At 44.4% G+C, this 22,072-nt stretch overlaps 3 protein-coding genes and 1 long non-coding RNA gene across 5 annotated transcripts; 2 read left to right on the forward strand and 2 right to left on the reverse strand.

Annotated features, from left to right (window-relative positions):
* The first annotated feature begins 258 nt into the window (after positions 1–258).
* wake (ankyrin repeat and fibronectin type III domain containing protein wide awake) lies at positions 259–17,699 on the forward strand. 2 transcript variants are annotated; one of them, XM_086836988.1, is made up of 11 exons: positions 259–524; positions 1,276–1,338; positions 9,854–10,101; positions 11,218–11,796; positions 11,913–11,991; positions 12,051–12,154; positions 12,223–12,360; positions 12,427–12,651; positions 12,889–13,095; positions 13,153–13,363; positions 13,430–17,699. In XM_086836988.1, the coding sequence occupies exons 2-11, from the start codon at positions 1,331–1,333 to the stop codon at positions 15,912–15,914; spliced, it is 4,284 nt and encodes a 1,427-aa protein (XP_086693114.1). In that variant the 5' UTR covers positions 259–524; positions 1,276–1,330; the 3' UTR covers positions 15,915–17,699. The 2 variants fall into 2 exon arrangements, with proteins under 2 accessions (XP_086693114.1, XP_086693113.1); XM_086836987.1 differs by having other exon boundaries at positions 12,223–12,651; positions 13,430–17,418.
* On the reverse strand, positions 17,093–19,387 carry LOC147643049 (uncharacterized). Its single transcript, XR_015272625.1, has 2 exons — positions 18,864–19,387; positions 17,093–18,647 (listed from the first exon to the last, which is right to left on the reverse strand). It is a non-coding gene; the product is annotated as an uncharacterized LOC147643049 (long non-coding RNA).
* A 280-nt stretch (positions 19,388–19,667) lies between these two features.
* Gclm (Glutamate-cysteine ligase modifier subunit) lies at positions 19,668–21,187 on the reverse strand. Its single transcript, XM_020944039.2, has one exon. The coding sequence runs from the start codon at positions 20,730–20,732 to the stop codon at positions 19,857–19,859; it is 876 nt and encodes a 291-aa protein (XP_020799698.2). The 5' UTR covers positions 20,733–21,187; the 3' UTR covers positions 19,668–19,856.
* A 106-nt stretch (positions 21,188–21,293) lies between these two features.
* LOC110177303 (uncharacterized) lies at positions 21,294–22,014 on the forward strand. Its single transcript, XM_020943968.2, has one exon. The coding sequence runs from the start codon at positions 21,294–21,296 to the stop codon at positions 21,882–21,884; it is 591 nt and encodes a 196-aa protein (XP_020799627.2). The 3' UTR covers positions 21,885–22,014.
* Positions 22,015–22,072: the final 58 nt, after the last annotated feature.

Here is a 22,072-nt window from a genome sequence, read left to right on the forward strand (position 1 = left end):
GATTGTCTGATAAGAGCTTAATAATATTATACAAAATTAATCTCAGTAAGGGGTTCATAAATAATTATGCAATATCAGATTATTTTGTATTTCTAGTTTGCTAAGAGAAAAGTAATTGTAAATATCTACAATGTCACAATTGGGAATTCTGTGCCTTTTTCTAATCACTCATTTAGGTAGTTTAGCTTAAAAAAATATCGCTAACCATCCCACTGTGCGATCGCAGAGCGGAGCTGCAGGCGCTCGCAACAACTTCTCAGTCGGTAATCAACTTTTCAACGGTTCGGAGCGCCCTCTGTGAGGCGGCGGCGTTTGAGATCCCATTTGATCGTTATTGTTTTTGAAACGCGCTTGCGCAGCAGTCCAATTGCGAATACCATATTCAGCAAGAAAGTGCGATATAATTCCTTTGAAATTGCTGAATAAGATCTGAATACTAGTGGATTTGTGAAAATTGTGCAAATGAAAAATACGCGTCTCAGAGCATTTCGTTTCTGCTTCGCTTGTTGCGTCTTCTCGTGTGTGTAAGTGTATGTGTACGCGCTACCTGTTTGCGGCGGCGCTGTGTGAGTGTGCGAGAGAGAGTGCTGTGTCGGTGTTACCTGCGCCGACGTAGCGGAGAGAGCCAAGTTCGGAGCGAGAAAGATGTGTTTTGTTGTTGCTGGTGCTGCTTAAGAAGTGTCAAAAAACTAAAGGCGTCGCTTTCGTTTAAAAAAGAAACGTTAAAAGAGTCACACAAAAAAAAATACAGTAAAGAGCCGCGGGGCAAAGAGAAATTCATATATTTATGTGTGTTTATTTGCAATGTTAATTAAATATTACGTGCCAGTAAAAACTGCAATTTGCTGGGAGACAGTTGGACTCTAACGGTAATTGGATTGCATGTCCAACTCTCCTCTTGTTGTTATTTTGTGGGAGCCGCAACAAAAACAACGGAAAGCAGCAAAAAGACAGCAAAAACAATTGCGATGGAGAAAGAAAGGCAGAGAGTGAGAGAAGGGCAGCGAAAGTGAACTTTTGCTTTTGTGGCCAAGGGACAGCAAGAGGAAGAGACAGAAGGCGAGCAATTTACTCACGTGTCTATTAAACTGTCTTCGTCTTGCTGTTCCGTCTTCTCTTATTATTTGTCGTGCCGCTGCAACATAATTGCATTCAGTCACTGCCTCTCACTCGCACCCGCACACAAGGAGGCCCTGCAACTGTAAAAAGCTTTTTGCAAAACCGACTGATCTCTGTTGTTGTCTTCTTTTTTTTTTGTTGTTGTGTTATTCACAGTCGACGTTTTCATTAAAGTGGTTTGTGCTGCAATTTTAAATACGTTCACCGCACAATGAACAGGTAAGCTCACGCACACACATTCATACTACACCTCAAACAGCACTCAGAGACACACACACACACACGAACTCAGAAACCCAGTGGCGTACGCAGGACTTCTTCCCGAGGGGGGTTTAACACACGAAAATAGTGAAATTTAAGAGGGATTCACAATCAATGTTTTTATTTTATTGGGAGACACAATCAATGTTTTTATTTTATTGGTCGAAACTATTACTATTTATACCTTGAATATTTTGAGAAGAAAGTGTTAAGAATTCTTGAGAACATGAAAAATAAGCTCAACATTGTTATTGTTAAAAATTGGAATAGAGTAATATTTAGATATATATAGATATTTAGATATAAAAAACATCTAGGGTTCTCTGAATTTGTTAAGTATTATTTTACTGCAATTCTAAGCAAGCCTTCAGCTTAATCTTAATTAAATAAATTATGCTCCGAAGCGTACGCCTCTGCACGAAAACACTCGCGTTCACAAAGGCAGCCTCTTTGTTGTGCTTTTTTTTATATATATATATTTTTTTTTGTTGAATGGAAAGTCGGTTGAAATATGCAACGACATGAAAAACTTGAACTATTGCAACATTTTTGCGTTGTCTTGTCTTTTGTAAACCAAGGTTTATTCACACCGCAGGAAAGTCAAAGTTGTCGGCGTCTGAAAAGGAAAATGTTTCATCTGTTACTCGGAAAAACCCGCCGCTATAAAGCTCTCGTCAGGTCGGTTGGTTTTTCTTATCCCGATGCATGTCGTGCCTTGCGGTTTGTTTACTGCAAAAGCTGCAGTTGACAGCTGAAAATTTTCTCTAAGCACGCAATTTTCCTAGGCCACGCCATGGTGCATGGTGCACCACCCAACATTTTCCACCCAACCTCCCAAATGCCAATTGAGGCTGAAGTTCACGCTGACCATTAATATTTAACGGTTGTTTTTGGCCGTTTTTACTATCTCGGTTCGTTTAGCAAAAACAATTCCGCGAACCCCTCCCTCCATAAAGTTCAAGTGACGTATTCGCCCCTCATTTTTTTGGATTTTCGTTTAACCGAAAAATAGTGGAAACTAGAGCATGCCGAAAGTTAGTAGCTTTTAAGTTTGGGGAAAAATAAGTTTTTCTGGCTATCCAAGCACTGGGAAAAAATTACCTATATTTGCATTTCATAAACAACTTAAAAAAGCCATTAGTAACTAAAATTTTGTTGTTTAGTCCATAGACTATTAAATTTCCCACAAGTTAGTGAAACAATTTGGATAAGAACCCATTGAAAAACTTCAAATTTAAATTAGATTTGTATTTTTAAAGTAGCAAAATACAATTCCCTCTGTGAAAGCAAGCTTAACAGTCCACACCCACCTGAAGAAACCGGTGAGGTAATGGTACGGGCATACACCTGAAGCACTTAAGAACGCCCCGCAGGCCAAAGTTTATGTTTGCACTTGCTTTTCTATTTTATTTGCAGTTTCGCTCTTATTAAAAAGTTTTAAATGTTTGATTAAAAAAGAATTCATCGCAAAATTTGTTGTGGCACATTGCTTGTAACTTTTAGCAATTCCTTAAGTTTGTTTACTCTTAGTACTCTTCTTGTTCTCCTTCGTCCGTCCGTCCATCCGTCTTGCAGTTATCGCGGTTGTGGGTTTTGGCAGCTCGAAACTTGCGCAGCTCATGGCTGAAAAGTAAACATAAGCAACAAGGCAGCAACAGCAACAACAACTCGAACCAGGCTAAGATATCAGTTGTCGTCGAAGTGTATTGTATAATATGTCTGCAGATAAGGTTGGTCTCCCCGAAACCCCAACCCCATGTAGGTGTGCTCTTCATGATTACGCCAGAATGTGTGATTCGAGGCGCTGGACAATGTTTGCCCCCCTTAATAAAATGGGGGAATAGCGTGACTTGTTTGGTAACGAAATTTGAATAAGAACAGCTTTTATACCGCTCAGATTCGAAAACAAAAGGCAGCTCTGTGAGCAGCCTAATTCCTCGAATGACAAATCTCATTTTTCGTTCACACAAGAACACAGTTTTAGGGTCGTTAAGACCGAGAAACAGGCATTTAGCGTTTTCCTGGGCATTCATTCATTGAATGGCTTCATTAGCACCGGATCTAGAAAACAGCTCCACCCACGGCTGACTCATTAGGTTCCAAGAACTGTTAATTTATTGAATCTCGGGACGTAATAGGAGCAACTCTTTAAAGGCCCTCTCGCATCGATTTTCGAATTTCAAACAACGAGCCCAACGAGTCATGCAAATTGGGAAGGCCAAATGGGTCTAAGGGCCCTCTCCTCGCCATCGCCCCCGCTTCTAGTAACCCAGCTGACCTTAGACTCTTCTCCAGTTACCTACAGCAATGTCTAGAGCCATAGCCACAGCTGCGGTCACAGTAATAGCCCTGAACATTTCACTTGAAGCTATGCATCACTTCAACTAAGTACCAAGTAATTTAATTTGTGGTAAAGCTTATTAGGCTAGAGAAATTCGGCTTTTAGGAATACAAATGTAATTCAAAATACAAATTACCTTTGGACATATTATTATGACCGCAGATGTTGGCCCCTCCACAAAGCTATTGCCTTTGGCTGTGTGTGGAGCAGCTGTTCTCATGGAAATCGCTTTACAAAGCAGATAAGCGAGTGAAATCAATCAAAAGACTTTTATATCAAACAATATAAATGAAATGCTCGTCGTTGTCGTTAGAGCTGTGATTCTTTCGTACAATAGATATCTTTGGCGGCTGAAGCGCTTTTCGAAATTGAAGTTTCGATTGTCACGTTTGTCGCCAAAGAACGCAATGGGCACGTAGAACCCACACGGTGAGACCCAGTCCAAACGGAGCACGGACCCAGTCCCAGACCCGGCCCAAGCGGATATCCACTCATAGATACATCCGTATCTACACACCCGGCCCATGTGAGCATGCAAATGAATGGCTATGGGTGTACATATAGTATGTCAAATGCTGCCGAGGAAACTTGTGCGACTTTTGAACTTAATGCCCTCAAAGGTCACACGCACTGCCCTAGTGTGTGTGAAAGTGACCCAAATGTGTCGCCTGAGCTTGGGTCTTTAAGGGTTTGAGTCTTCTACGGAAATTGTTAAGAGACTTTTAATTCTGAGAAACCAACGGAAAACTCAATAACGTATTTTTCAAGAAATTTAATTTCAAAATCTTAATAAATGACTCGACTTAATTTGGCCTCTTGTTTAGGAAGTTCTATTTAAGAGAGCAGTATATTAAGTAGCATTTTAAACTGAACGTTTAGTATCTTTAACCTGAAACCATCTTAATTTATTAAATGTAGTGAGAAAAAAGCTTTAACAAGGCTTTAAATTAACTGCTAAACAGAGTGGGCAAATACCAAAAAGTAACACTTATTAAAGCTTGGGGAACTCGTTAGGCAAAAGACTCGAAAATAAATATTATGATAAGCTACAATTGACAAAAGGCTAAGGAAATTAGTAAACCCAAAGTTCGTTGTTGGTATTTAAACTTTTTTTTTGCATTCATTTATTTTGACATGTTAATAGTGCATCCCTGTGCTGTCCAACAACGTTTCCACATCCCGCATAAACTTTTCAATTTGCAAGCCAGCAAAAAAAAAGAAATCAACGCAAAAACCGAGATCCCTTTATGCACGACAGATTTGCGCCTTGACCCTGCCCCAAAAAAAAAGAAGTAGAAATCCCAAAAAACCAGCGGCAAAAAGTTTGCGCAAATCGCGCTGGATTTACATAATTTTAAATGCTGGCTTATTGGTTTGTGTTTGTTTCCACAGCGGATCAGGCGGAAGATGGCCAGGGAAAATGGGCCAGGAAGTCGGGAGAGTCCGAGTGACCCGGTCGAAACGTTTATTGCCATTTTGGCTTGGACTTTTTCTGCCCGCATTTCAAATGAGAGAGTGTGTGTGTTTGGTTTTTTTTTCCTTATTTTCCAAGTTATTTTTTGGCTCTTGCGATAGCGACGAGGGTCCAATTTGCATATCTGATTAATATGAATACATTAGTTTCGTGATTTGGCACAGTAAACCAATAGAATTAAATGCGTTTACTGATTGCTGAGACAAAGGTCAAGTTCCCGCTCCCCACAGTGTCCCCCACTTTATCCCGTCGGAATGCCTTGGGGTCTGGTTACTTAAATTCAATTAGCGTTTCCGCTGAACTCCTCATAATGCGATTTGCACTCGAAATCAGAGACATATAAAATATGCTTTTTGTCTGCTCTTGCCTGCCTGCCAGTCGGGATTCCTCCCTCGTCTTTTGCTCCTCACTTCCAACTCGAATCCGGACCGAGGAGGAGACTTTCAGAGGCACAGAGGCGTTCTCCGGGCTTTTATTGAGGAAGCAGCAAATTTATTTAAATTAAGTCGAAAATGCTTGGTTGCTCGCTCGCTTGGCTGCTCATAAGTTTGCCAAATGTGTGGTAGATTTGACAATTATGACAGCGCAGAATGTAAGATGAAATCGGCATAATTTACAGAGGGTCCCTGGCAGAGGATTCAAGCTCGAAGAAGGATAGCTGAGGGGGGGAGGTCTCATCTCCTGTCTCCTGTCAGGAAACCCCATTATTGGGACTCTGTTGTCGTCTCTATTAAGTGGATTATGTTGTTTTGTCTGCCAGGGAGGATTTGGGGGTACAATGGGAGGTCGTGGATGACCTCTGTCCTGTCCTCTTTCCTCTCATATCATCCCACTCCATCGCTGGCGCTGTCGTCGAGAGCGTTGCCTGTGATTTATGTTGGGCAATTTCGTGCGGCGTAGCTTCATAAATTTTATTATCCTGCAATTGCAAAACCGAGGGTCCGAGACTTCCCAGCCTCATACCCATAGCTATTCCCACCGCCCAAACGATACTGTCATTGCCTTTTTTTTTCAAGTTTATGGGTCAGCAAATTTTATTTATTGCACGCCCTCAATTGACAGTTTAGTTTGATTTGAGTGGGGGAAGGATAGTATCAGGTAAATAGCCCGAAGCTGAGCCGGTACGTGTCAGAGGACAATGTCAGTCTTCCTTGTGTTTAAGAAATAGATTTTTTATTAATAATAACTCTTTAAAGTGTAAAATTTTATATATGATTTATAGCCAGCAGCTAGTCAAGTTACAAAGCTATCATCAATCAATTCTATCTAGAAAATATTCTAAAGGCTTTTTTAAAGAAAAAATTTAGCTCTAAGTCTTGTCAATTAAACTGGTTTCCAGTGTTCTATTGTTTTACTTTTATTGAAGTATAATTAAAGTACTATGCGAACCGTGACGAGAAATAATTACTTGTACATTACATTAATTAGAAAAAACTATACTATAGGAAACTTTTCTTCTATAAAGAAAAACTTATCAGTAAACCCGATTTGCGTTCAAATCTCAAGGTGTTATAAAGTGTATAAAATAATGCTGATATGGTACCCTTATCAAAAGATAAAAAATTTAATCATGATAGAAAAGGAAAGCAAATACATATGCACATTCCAATGACATAGTTTGTTTGCTAGTTTGCGGTGAATCAATTCTTAATATGTTTACTTAGCGACAGCTTCAATCTGAATCAAAGTTGGCTTAGATGTCTTGGCTTAGTCACCGCATTGCCCTTCATCACTGACCTCGCCCAAAACGTTTAAATATTAATAAACCGTTTCCGAGACACACTAATTCCCAGTATTATGTGGAGTCAAGTAGCTGTTGACAGGTGGACCAAAATCTGGGGACAATTCTCATTCATTCGCATGGGACAATGTCTAAAATTAGCAATCAGATGGGAATCAGGTGAAAACAAACACACACGCGTACATAAATTGGAAGCAATTTGAAAAATAAAACCAGTTTCGGTTCGATGGGAGGGATGGGGGAACCCTCAGTTCCAATTAGTTTTCCATTTCGGAGCTAATCAGGGACTGGGTATGCCGTCGACGACTCCTAGTCGCGACACAAATTTCATTTGTTCCATTTGTCTTCATTTCCCGAGGCGACGACGACACCTCACAGCCATCGACAGACGTCGATAAATCAGGGCCAGGGATCGAAGATACAACAACCGCCGCAGGAGCAGTATTCGTCCTTCAAGGACCCCAGCTTATTTGTGTGTCGGTTTACGATGCTCGAAATACCCGATAATTGATTTTACAACAGCCGCACAAACATACAACTCACATACGGAGAGTCACACACAAAAACCCGGACGACAGCATCCTTAGGTATTTTTCGGGAACCGCGGCAGCTTAAGCGAGTTTGAAGGCAGGTACATAAATATTCGTATATCGCGGCCTGTCTAAATTTAAACCAAAAGCGCAAAGTCCGGTAAACAGGGATCAAGTAGATTGGGCGAACGATATTTCCTGAAAACAACCTTTGAGGGTAGGTAGTGTGCTGAGAACTGAGTTGGAAGAGAGTTTTTATAGGGAGGATGGCTACCCTATACAGCTGTGGTCATATTAATAGGAAAGGGAAATATATTACAAAAACTAAAATAACCTCTAAATCAGTTGAGTAATATTATCAATCAAATTACAATGTCAAGTGCATTAGTTTGTATCAAAGAGTGTCTTTATTAAGTTGAATAGTATATATCTTTTAGAGAAGTCTATAAACTATTTTAATCACCTCTGGTGTACAGATAGAGATCATGAGAGGGATATATCTGAAAACAGAGAGCCTGAGAGCCTGTGAACTGTGAGTGTTACTCACTGAATCACAACCCGATTCTGCTCTCAGTTCGAGTTTGAAACACGCGACGCGCACAACGGAAAATCCTGGCATAAAAACCCAAGCGACTGAAAAAAAGGAAAAACTCACCTATGTGAGGGTTACCTTCTCGTACAAAAACAGATTCAAGGAATACAGCACATAAAAAAATATAAACAAAACAAAAATTAAATGAAAAGTGAAACAGTTCTCGGTGACCAATGGAGCGTCGCAAAGCTCTGGGTTCCTATGCCAAGCTCCAGGATCAGCAGGCGTCTGCAGCTACAACCTCAGAAGTAGCAACGCCACAGAAAATCGAACAAGGACGAGAGCGAGGACTCACTGCCCGCCCTACGTCGCTCTCACTCCGTCCGCTCCTCGTTCCGGCGGTTGAAGAGCAAGCTGCATAGCCCCGCTCTGCCACTGCAGTCTCCCTTTAAGCTTCGCAGCCAGCTGCACATGCGCAACCGCAACGGACGAGGATCCTCGACATTGGACAAGAGCAAGGCAGCCAAGGCACTGCGAATGCTAAGCGATCTGGATGCAGTGGCTGTGCTGACCACCAAAGTGAAAGGCAAGAGCCAATTTGTGCCCCTCCATCGAGAGATGAGCACTGAATCCTGTGACTCTGGGGAACTGGGAATCGAACGCCTAATGTCCACTCTCCCCGTGGGTGCAACGCTGCCACGAAAGGCCTGTAAGCTACTTCAGATCCCAGAGAGCTACTGCCGTCCGACGTTGGCACCAAAGGCTACCCTGGACTCTGATTTGGAACGCACCTTCAGCGACGAGGAGTCTGGTACCGTTCTAGCGGATATTACCAGACATGCTCAGCAGGGAATCTATGGAACGACGCGCATGCGCACGGCCACCATTCGGAAGCCGATTCCTTACCTGAACAGTCGTAGGTGTCCTTCAAAACCCTTTCAGATAATTTAAAAGTAAATTTAAATATAGAAGTGCTGGTTGCTTTTACAAAGTGTTTGTGAAACCAAAAGTTTGGACTGCTCAGCAAGAATCGGAGATTTCCAACCAAGACAGTTCCCATTATTATAAACGCTGAAATAACTTTGTCACATAACAGGAAATGTTTCTGTGCTTCATATAAAAAGGCATGTTTCTTTCCAAACAATCAAAACCTGGATTAACTGACAGGTAAAAATGATTCAATGGAATTTTGTGGTTCTTTTCTACCTGAATTTGGTGGCCGCGAAAAAATGTCTAATAGAGATTACAAAGCGATATTCCAGGAAGGGCTGAGAAAAACATAAATCTATTTTGAGAGGGTGAAATTGATTATTGTGAGCTATAAGTTAATAGGGTTCTTGCCCGTAAAATTCCTTCACAAAAGGATACTATTTCTAATCACTAAGTTCAGCTTGAGAAGCCACTAAAGCTGTGAAGTGTTTTCTACATAAAGTGTTCTGAATTATTTCTTTCTTTTTTTTGCTAAACATTTTTATTGCACATTCGACAATCAAGTTTTGATTTGGGATTTTTATCACTTCTCAAGTAGGTCAACGAACTATTTGTTAGACAATAGTGAAGGCAGCAGATGTGTGTGTCTATCTCAAGGGTAGGGATTCCCAAGGCAGATATCCCCGTGAATTATGATTACATCACGAAACCGATTTCCCTGTAACTCGTTTGCATTCCATTTGTTTACAACCGGAGAGGCGAAAACCCGTAAAACGAGTGGGAGATGGAAGTTGGTAGCTTGAGGTTGAATATTCATTTCATGAGTGTGCATATATACATCGATAGCGCTGCACACATGTGAAGACACTATAAACTGGCTTAATCCATGGCCAAATCGGGTCGTTAATGTTGTGTGCTCTTGCAGATGCTACCACAGCGATAGCAATAAGGCCCCCAATCCGCCGCACAAGCTCCAGATGAGCAGCTGTCTGCGCTCTCCGGCGGTCTTTGTGCGCCAAAAATCGTTTCACACGCTCAACGAGCTGACCAGGTTCTGTCAATTGAAAGTGTCCCCGCATCGGGCCACCTCCACCTCCACCTCCACATCCTCCTCATCGTCGCCGTCGGTGTCGGCACAACAGCAACGTCGGCACAGTCACTATGCCATCGATGGTAAGAGATCGGTAGTTCTCTCTCTGCCCGCCCTTAACCCGTATTGTGCAGTCCCCTATGAGGGGCAATTAAAAACTGCACCACCCCCTCATATATATATATATATCATCATAAATTCTCTCACAATCCATATATACACAGGGGAAAAAACTATTTAAGAAGCTACATTTATGATTGGAAATGCTTTTGTTCTGAGAAGATATTAATTTAAATTAAAACTTGACCCAAAAAGTTAGTAAGTGAACATATTAATATTAACCATATTAACGTCTTTTCGCTAGTTATCAAGATCTCTTAATAATATTTATGAACTTGCCATGATATACAATATATGTAATTATTACTTGTATTAGAAATATTTTTCATAGAGATAGTTTTTTAAATGAAACTTTTCCACAAGTTTACGGTTTCTTACTCCAGTGTAATTATTCTTTGAGGATAAAACATTCTTCAATCAAGAGTTTTGTTTCTTAAATTGGCTTCTCGGTGTATTTGCTGTACAGAAACTGGAAGCGGGGAATTAACGTCAATTGGGCGGCAATGAAAAGCGCGAGGGGAGCAGACATGGAAAATTGGTGGGTGGGTGGCTTCTGCTGAGCTCTGGCGGGTGCATTTAATTTTGGGATCAGGTGGGTGGCTGCATGGAGACATCACTTAACACACTCACACACTCAAACACACTCCTCCAAACACACACACTCGAAACCCACTCGGCTATACACATAACTTGCATCCACAACGGTTTGCGCATAATTAATTTAATTGGCTTTGGTCATCGGCGGAAATTCCGAATCGCATAGAATAATAGCGGCAATGAATAGGAGAGAAACGGCATTTATGTTTAATATTTAATTAATCGCAACGGCAGCAGCAGCATCAGCATCGGCAACAACAATTATTGTAATTACATTTCCACTCACATGCATTATATATATACAAAATATCTGCTACGATAAACAGACACGTGGTGAGCCTGGTCATTTGCCATTGTAAATATTTATTCCACACACACACACCTCCGTTTAATTTCTATTTAAGTTTTATTTGACTTTCATTTTTGCATCCAATTTGATTTCCCATTATTTATGTTTTTTTCACACAATCCCCCCGACACAGACAACATACTGCCCCAAGATAAGCGCGAATGTGACACTGATAGTGTGGTCAGGCTGCGTGAAAAGCCGGGAAATCCGAGTGCTGGAAAGACCAACAACAACAACCAGGACGACTATCCCACCTACTATCCAGCCCCACTGCTCTCCACCAGTCGCTGGTCGGAGCAGTTATCGCAGCATGCAACGGTAGCCAAAATACGAACTGCCATCTCCTGCCACTCCCAGGATCTCAAGGAAATGGAATTCCTGTTGCCCCATTCGCGTTCCAACGCAGGATCGCAATCGCAGTCACAACTCTGCATCTCTCGCCATTCACAACCCAAGAACGCCAAGTTGCGAGATGATCACGAGGAGACAGACTCCTCGGAGCTGGACTCTCCTACAATGGGTGCTGGGGATGAGAATGCATCTGGAAATGTGCAACAGCTGCAGCTCGCGGTCCACAGGCAGCCTGTGCAGCTGCGTAGCAAGATTCCGGGAAACACACCTCATCCGCGGGCCAGTAAAATGACCAAGAAACAGCTAAAGATGGCCCAAGCACAGCTGGATAAGCTAACGCAAAGCAATATACACTTGCATGGTATGGTCCAAAAAGCAGATACTTGGCACGCATCGCCACATTAGTCTTTTTAAAGTTACTTTTCCATCTTCAATTAGTATTTCTTAATTACATCTCTTCTTGTTATCTATTAACAGCTCTGTTCTCGGCGGTGGAGCATGGACATCTGGAAAAGGCGCGCACAATTCTGGAGTCAACCGATGTGGATGTGAATAGGTGAGCTTTACTTTAAGCACAATCTAATCATCAAATAATAAAATTCTTACTACCTTCAGCATCAACAACGATGGACTATCCGCCCTTGATTTGGCAGTTTTAAGCAATAATCGCTCCATGACCAGGATGCTGCTCCAGCATGGCGCCATAGAGGGTTCCCAATGTAAAGTGCCCTTAGTCTATAGTCATTTGACTGTTCATTTCACCAATCAATTTAAATTTGCATTGCAGTTTCCGTGGATACTATAGGCACGAAGCTTAACGGCCTGCTCAAGGACGCCGAGTCGCGCATCCATGATCTGAGCGGACCAGAAGGTCTCTGCCCACCCATGTTTGCCTCACGTCCCTCCATCTCGAGCATTATAATTGGTGAGTGGCCGCCATCGAGCCGGATTGAGTGGGCTCTTAATCAACGATTGTTCTCGTTCTCTGCAGGCAATTCAAGCGCCTCGGTGACCGGCTGCACGGGCAGTGAGGTGGAGAAGCAGATCGGCATTTGGGAGCGACGGGTAAAGGCGCTGCGCCGCCTGCAGCTTGGCTGGGATCAGGCCCGTCCCCCAGATGCGCCCGCCTCTGTGGTCGTTGATGTCACCGGCGACAACTCCATTAGCGTCCAAATCCTGGAGCCCTTTGAGGGGGCCATCGGCACGAAATTCAAAGGTAAACCGCAGCTGTTGCAATGTCAAGTGGCTGTGACTGTCGGCAGCTCAGTGGGATGGGTTACGCGATGTGATTGTGGTTATTCTGTCGTGCTGCGGTGAACCTAATTCTTGATTCAATTCCCGCTGTCTATTTGAGTGGCTTCGTTTGTTGGTTAAACAAAGCTTGTATAATTATATTTTTTAAGGTTTAAATCCCTTTGACTCTTGATAATTATTTAATTATTTTAATTCACAGTACAATGGTCAACCCGCGCGGACTTCAACAACATTGTGGGTGAGAGCGAATTGCTGGAGTGGATTAGCTTCCACGGCACGATGGGCGCCCAATGTCACATATCTGGACTCACGCAGGGACGTCGGTATTTCCTGCGTGCCGCCTGCGGCAATGTCAAGGGATGGGGCGCCTATAGAACCTCTGTGCCCGCCAGTGTGGTGCCTTCGAGTAAGTTTATATTTACAATTAAATGGCACTCAATTCTAAGTGATATCTTTGGAACAGCCTGGCGAGATTTGGATAATCGGGAGGATCGTTTTGTGGGCCGCCATCGAATCCTGGACAATCTATTTACCGCAGTGCGTCTGGCACGACCCGCTGATGTTTCCGAGTTGACCCTAGATCCAGCAAGCGGCCAGCGACGCAATCCCAAAAAGAAAACCACTATCAAGCAGTTGTTCTCCGTCACCTCCAAGTTCCAAAAAACACTAAGGCGGTAAGTTTTAAAGCAAATTGATTCGAAACCTTACCTAAATGCTTCCTCTTTTCCATTTCCAAACAGTGGCATTTACTTCTCTTGCATTGTCCACTGCGATGACAAAGTCCTAGTGACCAGCGAGGACTTTCCGCCTGTTATTGAGGTGGACGAATCCTATCCCAGTGCCCTGCATATGGACTATTACTGGCTAATGAAGGTGGCCTGCACCTGGGACGATGTGAAGTCACTTCGCTCGGATATGGAGCGCAACCTCACCTCCGCCGTTCACTTCCGCACCAAGCTGTTGTCAGCCGTCTGCCAGATGCAATCAGCTCTGGGCTTCACCGACTTGGGACAGTTGTATTTCAAGCCATTGAAAGATGCCCAGGGTACAGTGGTGCTGACCTGCGTACAGTCCGTCAAGAGCCAAAAGGCCGTGTCCATCCTAAATTCCCGGTGGCTTCCGGTTAGCAAGTTGCAGAAGAAACTCGGTGCCCTGCACGAGGACTATACCATCAACGAACTGCTCATCTCGTCGATTGGCGATCAGCTGCATTACCAGCAAGCTGCCTTGCAGAGACTGGAGCCCGGCCTGTATTTGGGCTACCTAAAGATGCAGTGCTCCATGGACCAGATTCAGGTGGTGGTGCCCGTGAAAACGCCCAATGTCTTGCCACACTGCAAGGTGCGCGAAAACAGTCACATTACGGCCGAGGAATGGCAGGTGCTCCACCGTTGCACCAGCGATCCCCTTCGCCTGCCGCTGGACTTTAGCTCACCGGGAACAGATACAGCTTCCGGGGGAGCAGCGACCTCCGAGGTGCAGCGCCTCTTCCTTTACGATCTCACCAATGCAATGCACAAGTTATTCGCCAGCATGAACATCAAGGCCGCGGATGCGACCACCCACCGCCTGTACGATGTGGAGGTGATCGAGCACAGTCCGGATATCAGCTTTCTGGTGGTTTGTCCATCCGCTGAAGCCTCCTGCGCCGTACCCGGCCAATCGGAGCTGCTGCTCCAGAGAGATGACCTGGCCAGCCTGAGTATACAAGCCTTTGAGATGATCCACCTGCGTACATACCAGCCAGCCATCATTCAGAAATACGCCCGACTCTCCTGCATCCTTGAGTTGGATACCGCGCTAGCCACACATGCCCTGCGCGAAGCCTTCTCCAGCAGTGAACTGCAGGCGGCAAAGGAGCGTTTGGCCACGCTGCAGGAGCTCAGCTCTAGTCTGACGATCGTCTGGAAGAGCGTTCGCTGGCTGATGGATGTGGTGGCTTATGCCAGGAATAAAAGCGCCCAGCCATCGCTAGCCATGCGTGAGATCCTGGACTTTGCTCAACAGCGGCAGGACGAATCGGTATCGGCGACGGCGGCAGGTTCCGCCAACAAACAGTTGCTGCAACTGCCCATCCGCGAGAGCAAATTCTCTAAAACAGGCACGGGTCGAGGCAGTTGGCCCGGACCAGGGACCAACGAGGATCCAACGCAGACCAAACCGGAGCACTCCAAGTCTGAGCAGAACCTAGGTTTGAGTGCGATAACACCAGTGGAACCAGCATCCAACCAAGTTCCCACTCACCAGGAGTCCCAACAACAGCAGCCGCCCCAACAACAGCAGCAGCAACTTTTGCAAGTCTCCACGACCAGCGAATATGGTGGATCCATTTGCTCGGAGGTATCCCTAAGGAAGAACAGCGGCGACTCCATGAGCTCTACCTATACGGCAAGGAGCTTTTACTCTGCCGTGGACTCTGCCTCTGATGGGAACAGTACGAGCAGTGTGTTTGCTATTCCCCCATCGCGTTCCGATGACACCCTGGCGGATGCACTGCGGAACTCACAGGCTTTGGCTGCCCAAAGAAAGCGTACCAGCTCCAACATAGGATCGCACGCGGCTCCACTAATCACAGTGCACAGCTCCAGCTCGGCTCCGTATCTGGCTGGATCTAGTGTTTCCTTGAGGAGCGGCAATGGCGCCTTCGCCACCGACTTGGAGCACAAACCGCTGAAGCCAGCCGCCAAGGCAGCCTCTAGTGCAAACCTACGCGAAGGTGGACCCTATCTGAAGAGCACTCTAGCCGAGCTAAGAGCCGTGGGTGGCGAAGAGCCGATGCCGAGTACCTCCAAGGCTTCCTCCATGAAGAGTTTGTCGCGACAGAGCAGCGAAGAGGACTCGGCCAGCTGCTCCAGCCTGAATACTGAGCAGGCACCGGGAATCATCCAAGTGTACACCGCCTACAATACGGGACTGGCCAGTGGAACTAGCCTAAAGCTACATGTCACCCCCAAGACAACGGCCCGTGAAGTGATTAATTTGGTGGTAAAGCAGCTCAACATGGCGGTGGTGCTAAAAGGAAACAACGGACCCATCTATGGACCCGAGGTGCTGGATAACTTCTGCCTGGTGGCGGTGATTGGAGCACGAGAGCGTTGCCTGCGGGATGACTTTAAGCCGCTGCAGCTGCAGAATCCCTGGAAGAAGGGGCGACTCTACGTCCGCAAGAAGCACGAGCTGCTGGCGGCCATCGAACACTCCAACCGGAAGTCGCATTTGATTTAAACTATGGAACCTGATAGAAGAATAGAAGGACAAACGAGGGACAAAGAAATCTCTAGAGAATCGAAACGAAATGGAAAAGGAAAGAAGCTGAAATAATTATTCACACTCTCTTAGTTATGTTTGAAAACCTTTGGAGATTTATCTGACCGATAATCGTCTTGTAAATTTTGTTGTGTTTCGGTTCGGTTTTTGGGTTACCCAATTCCCAACTCCTCCCACCCTTATCCAGGGCAATGATCGTTGACCAACAACTCCCAAATTAGACTGAATTACTTATGTATGCCGGTATGGCAAACTGATGAAATTGTATTTGAAATGGTATTATATTTTGAGTAGTTATACATTCAACATTACCCAAACAACAAACACACACACGAATCAGACTAAGCTATAAAAGTTGTTCTAGAGTAAAGAGAAGGTTACATCCGTACATAAGTAGTATGTATGTTATATAAATATTATGCGTGCATCAATGTATTTTATTGTATGTATTTGTAGTTTAGTAAACAAATGTTTTGATTGTATTTTTGTGGCATTTTTAGGGGCACTATTTTTGATCTAAATGTTAAATAATCGGTAAACGCGGAACACGGAACACGAAACCAAACCAAAATCGACAAAGAACAGATGTCAATATGCATTTTAAGTGTCACTCTTGATGTCTTGTTGTGTTGTGTGTTCTTGACAAATTGCAATTCCATTGGATTAAACAAATACTTTAGCTGTAATCGATTGCTTAGTATATAAACAGCAACAAAATGATAACGAAAACGGGAAATATTTTTTAAAAATATATATATATATGTATATTGATTGGCACCACAAAAAAAATGTTTAAACTGAAAAAACAGTAAATGGGCAACTGCAAAATTGAAATTAAAATATTTATAGATTTATTAAATGTAGCAAAAGCGAACTCCAAGTCCAAGGACCTTACCTACTCCACCATGGAGATGGAAGTACTAATCCAGTTCCCAATTTCCCAATCTACTCAACCGTTGACCCACTTAGAAACGATTCGATTCTATTAACGTGGCTTTCTCAATGTGCAAAGCCGTATGTGTCTATAAATAACTACTCTACTCTATATACTCTCTCAATAGGACGTAAAATAAGTAACTTAGAGGAAACTATTCGGAGATAAACACGTTTAATGTGAACCGTAGGCAAAGAAACTGTTTCATTGTCAAGCTCATGTCCCAAAAAAAAAACCAATTTATTTCCGTCGAATTTAGAGTGTATGTTTAGGCAGACAGGTCGTGGAAGGTGTATGTATACATTTTGAATCTTATGAGAAACTAGACGCGAACACTTACTTTAGAAATGAATGTGCAACACACAAGAGTCCAGAACACAGATATCGAACTATTTAAGATGTCTACGACCAACAAAACAAACGATTTTTGTACGTTTTCTCTTGTTTTTCGAGATGGCGATCGAGACGATTTTGATACATTTTTACTATATGGTTTACCAGTCCTAGGGCAGCAGCAGCAACAGCAACGAACGTAGGATTGACCAGAAAAGGATACCCGTTCCTCCAGGATGCCCTACCGCCCTTCTTGCGTTAATGCCACCACAGCCCGGTTTCAAAATTCCATTGCCACCGTCACCCAGTTGCCTCAAATTCGATTCGAATGGTAATGGTCCCCGGAATGGAAACGTACAACGAATGTAAACAAGTTCCAAGCTGAGTGCACGAGTGGCCAGTTTCAGTTTGTTGTTAATTCGGAATGCCAATTAAAAGCGATTTCAATTGTCAGACACAGCGTCCGTCCCCAGCAAAGAGCGTTTGGTTTTCCAATTCGAATGGAGCGAAATTATACAGAGTATTATTTTGAATTGCGCGATCCAAGTGAGATTAGTTTTTACGATGCAATCTAATTGTAGCTAATTGTTAATGGCCTACAAAAAAAAAATGAAGGCAAAGGCTAAATGTAAATGTAACCAACCGCAACCAGCATTGTACGATAGATGTTGTAGTCTTTCCGCATAGGGATGAAATATGAACATGAAAAAACACACATCACAAATCAGACAATTCCTGTAATTAGAGATAACGTCGAGAAGATGAAACCTATCAATGTCAGTACATTCATGTTATCGACTCTCTGTGTAAGCATACATTAAAGTTATAAAGGATAAAGTGAAGCGAAACATGAGGGAAACTAGCTTTGGTTATGGATAATGTGAGTACGAAGCATTCAAAGAATATTCAATTAACCTAATAAAGACTCAACAATTGTTATGGTGTAATCACAGTTGATTGTTTTCCATGACTCGATTGTGGGTGGGCCTTGGAAAGCTCTGGAATCCGGATACCTGTCCCCTAATGGTGTTTAGTGGAAAGTGCAGAATCATTCCAACTCAGCTCAGCCGGAACATAATGATGAATGTGTAGCAGCCGCTATTCCTCTTATAATGGATATGGTTTATTACCGCCCGTTTACGTATACGCCGTGTGTGGTGGTGCGCTTATCAAGCGACTGCACTTAGATGCGGTTTTGTCTTACAAAAAAACAATTAATACTGATAGCAAGCTGATTACGACCGCCTTATGTCACCCACATTTCACCAGTTTCCATTTGGACGCAGTGTGCGTGGGGTCTTGATTGTGTTCCAGAGGCTTCTCTCCACTTGTTGCCAGCATTTAGGTGTTGGGACAACATGTTGCTTCTGCCGATGCGTCATCATACACAAAGATTGAGTGACGAAACAAGCCGGAGCACGGAGCTGTAAAAGATCGGCAAACAAGTTGTTGTATTGAGTCAGCAGCAGCTCCAGCTATCTCTCCCGCTCCCGCTCTCATTCTGTTGGGGATTTCAGAAACATACAAGTCATGCTAGTGGGAGAGCCAGAGCGATAAGTGTGCTTATTGTTTGTATTTCCATTCCAACACATATCTATTTATATGGGGTTTTTTCGAGTACTTTTTATTAAGATACATACATTAGAACACCAGGCACATGGTCCTTGAACTTTGGCCCTAAATTACACGTTCGGCCAAGTTTCTTGTCGCGCTCATTAATAAACCATTCGAACGAACTTCCTCCAGCTGTCAATTAAGTGGCCCATTTACAGGGCCACCGCACTCCGCACTCCACACACCGCATTCCACTTCCCAATCTCCTCCAATCTTGGCTCACTCCAGCTGTATACGGCCCTTGTAAATTAAGCCAACTGATTAGTTTCATCCGTCAGCTTGGCATTTTTTTGTTAACACTTTCCATTTATTATTATAAGTGTTGGATTTATGACCGTTGGTTGTTGCACCTAGCCTAGCGCTGATACCATCTCAATCGGCAGTTATATATTTAAAATATCTGCCAATGTATAATAATATATATTCTAATCGGCGTCCGGTTTATTCTTCCCCCCTTTTTTTTATATATTATTTTCGTCGTATTGAAAAGCAAGTGAGCGAGCAGGGGTCAGCCACGTGATCTGGATGGGTCGCCGGGCGAGACGCTTCTGCCTTTAATTAGATTTGAGTCCACCAGAAGTGGAGGCCCTAGACTGCGATTAGCCAGAGGAAATAACAAGCCACAATGGGGAAGGAGGAAGTCGCCAAGAGCACGGCCCCTGCAATTGCCGGCGGTCACAGCATATATATGTAAATTACACCAACTGGGCGTATACTTAATTTGCTAGCGAGCGACCCAAACCGGTCCCCGGTGGTCGACTCTCTGACCCATGATAGCCGGCAGCTGGGAACTGAAAGCAATTGATACAGAGTACAGCATACACAATTGCTTTCTGCCGTTTTTCAAACGCTTTATGTTCAGAATAGGTTTTGAAAATCGTTTACAGTAAAATCAATCGATCGGCTTCGAATCCTCATCGGGGTTTTGTATAACAAACAATAAGTACACCACTACACACAGTATACGAGCATACATACAAACATAAAAACTATAATCTAGCATCTGATTGGGATTAATCCTAAGCGCTGGAACGCGATGCGCCCACAATGTAGCCCTTGGCAGTGAGCACGCCGCGGCAGCGGACATGCACCTGGTAACGGAGCGACCAGTCGATTGTGTAGCCGGGCGCCAGTCCGGCGAACTGTTCCTCGGGCAGCAGCAGCTCCGGGTCGCTGTGCGTGTTCAGCTGAATGTCGTGGGCAGTGCAGAACTCCTGCAGCTCTGGCGGCACCACACAGCAGGTGGACAGGTTCACCTGGGCAATCGTTGGCACCACTTGGGCGGTTGTGTGAAGCTTCTCCAGGGCCGCAGCGTCCAGATCTGCGATGCCCAGCTGTGTGATCTGTTGCTTGAGTGCGTACTGCTCCAGGGTCTGGTAGAGCTCCTTCAGCTCCGCCAGCCCATTGGCTCCGTTGCGTAGGCTCCAGTTGCTGGCACTGGACGGTGCCGAGCCTCCCTCGGAGCAGGGTGACTTGGCCGGTCCTGTTGTGGCCGCTGCCGTTGCGCTGGCAACCGCACTGGCGTTCGGGTGGTAGGCCAGCACCACGTTGTCCACGTGCGTTACGTTGAGTATGTTGAGCAGTGCCTCAACCGCCTGCTTGACGCAATCCGTGGAGTTGCGGTTGAGGAATATCTTGGCCCCGATGCTGATCTCATTGCGGCCGTTCTCCGTCAAGCGACTGTTCAGCTCCTGTGTGGCCCGCTGCACCCGGCCGTGATGCTCGTCGATCTGCACCTCCGCTACCACGCGCTCCTCGCTCGGGTCGCTGTGCAGCGTTATTTGCAGGCCATCGTACAGCTCCTCGTTGGACTTGCGCTGGCCCAGCTCCGTGTTGATGATGTTTCCCGTGCTAATCACCACATTCTGGTACTTCTTCGTTATAGTCGCAATCATGCTGACACTGTTTTCCTTTTTTGGTATCTGCTACGGTCTACGTCTGCCCCTCTGGGTGGTCGTTAATGGTTGGCGCTGCTGGCGATGTGGGTTGTGTGCGTGCGGAAGATAAGTGGAGGCCTCTCAGGTGGGTGAATCTCGTGTGTTCAAGAGAACGGAGCGCCTGGCCTTTAATACTTTGTTATAGAGCAGGGTTCCCAACTCGTTGGGTCGTTCGAAAGCTTACAAAGCTTTAGCGATGGCACTATCGGGCCCCAAGCCCAAAGAATCAAACTAGTTCCGGTTAACGGAAGCGCACGACAAAATGGCTGGTCGGCAATGGTTGGCGCTGCTAGCGATACGGGTTGTGTGCGTGCGGGAGACAAGTGGAGGCTTCTTGGGTGGGTGAATGGCGTTTGTTCCCAGAACGAAGCGCCTGGCCTTTAATACATTATTATGGGGCAGGGTTGTCAGGTCGTTGGGTCTTTCGAAAGCTTAAGAAGCTTTTTTTTAACTTAATAAGCGATGGCACTATCGGGCCCAAGCCCGAACTAGTTCCGGTTAACGGAAGCGCGCGACAAAATGTCAAAAAACATCAATGGCCGATTAAAGAAGCAGAACTTTGCATTTTCCGGGAACTCTCGAGGACGAACTTTGAAAATATCAAAATTCAAAATGAATCGACAAGCCGTTCGCGACTGGCTAGCGTTGCTGACGATGGAAAAGTACACAGAGAACTTTTTGGAGCGTGGCTACGATTGTATTGCCCGCTTGAAGCTCATCGTCTGCTCCGATCTCGTCATGCTGGGTGTTGATAATCCTGGCCACAGGAAGTTGTTGCTCAACGGTGTCCAATTTTTGATTAACTCACCAGAGTTCGCAGGCTCGGAGCCGTGCGAGCTGCATGGTTTTTCGGAGAGGAAAGAGGAAGATATCAACGAAGAGTCCACTACCAACAAATATTTAGAACTATTTAAATTTTTGGATATCCCAAAGGAAAAGCACGAGACAGTGCCGCTGGAGTCCCGTAGGATGCCCATCGCCGCGGGCAACACCGGATCATCGGATCAAGAAGTACAATCTTTGGTGCGCAGGAAAGTTAGGCGAATTAGATGCCCGAGGACTATAGCATTAATAGAGGCAAATGAAGCAAACAGCATTTTTATTGATTAGCTGTACGAATACTGTTGATTATCTCTGGGAAATCCATTATAACTTGGGTCCCAACAACCATAAAGAAAATCCAGTTACTCTTTAAAGGATATCTGCCGTCAGAATAAATGATAAATTATAAAAACCGTAATAATCTTTGGCCTATTTCTTTAGATACTTAAGCTAATAAATTATAGAAAATATCTCTG

The sequence above is a fragment of the Drosophila serrata genome, unplaced genomic scaffold (genome assembly GCF_035046125.1).
Source record: "Drosophila serrata isolate PLE 108 unplaced genomic scaffold, ASM3504612v1 contig_295, whole genome shotgun sequence".
In the NCBI taxonomy this organism is placed as follows: Eukaryota; Metazoa; Arthropoda; class Insecta; order Diptera; family Drosophilidae; genus Drosophila; species Drosophila serrata.

What these genes read in the sequence shown, in the direction of transcription:
- wake (XM_086836987.1), top strand. An exon ending in CGCCAGTGTGGTGCCTTCGA is followed by an intron (nt 13,096 to 13,152) that starts GTAAGTTTATAT and finishes TCTTTGGAACAG; the next exon opens with CCTGGCGAGATTTGGATAAT. An exon ending in TTCCAAAAAACACTAAGGCG is followed by an intron (nt 13,364 to 13,429) that starts GTAAGTTTTAAA and finishes ATTTCCAAACAG; the next exon opens with TGGCATTTACTTCTCTTGCA.
- Gclm (XM_020944039.2), bottom strand. Translation starts at nt 20,732, where the DNA reads ATGATTGCGACTATAACGAAGAAGTACCAGAATGTGGTGATTAGCACG.
- LOC110177303 (XM_020943968.2), top strand. Translation starts at nt 21,294, where the DNA reads ATGTCAAAAAACATCAATGGCCGATTAAAGAAGCAGAACTTTGCATTT.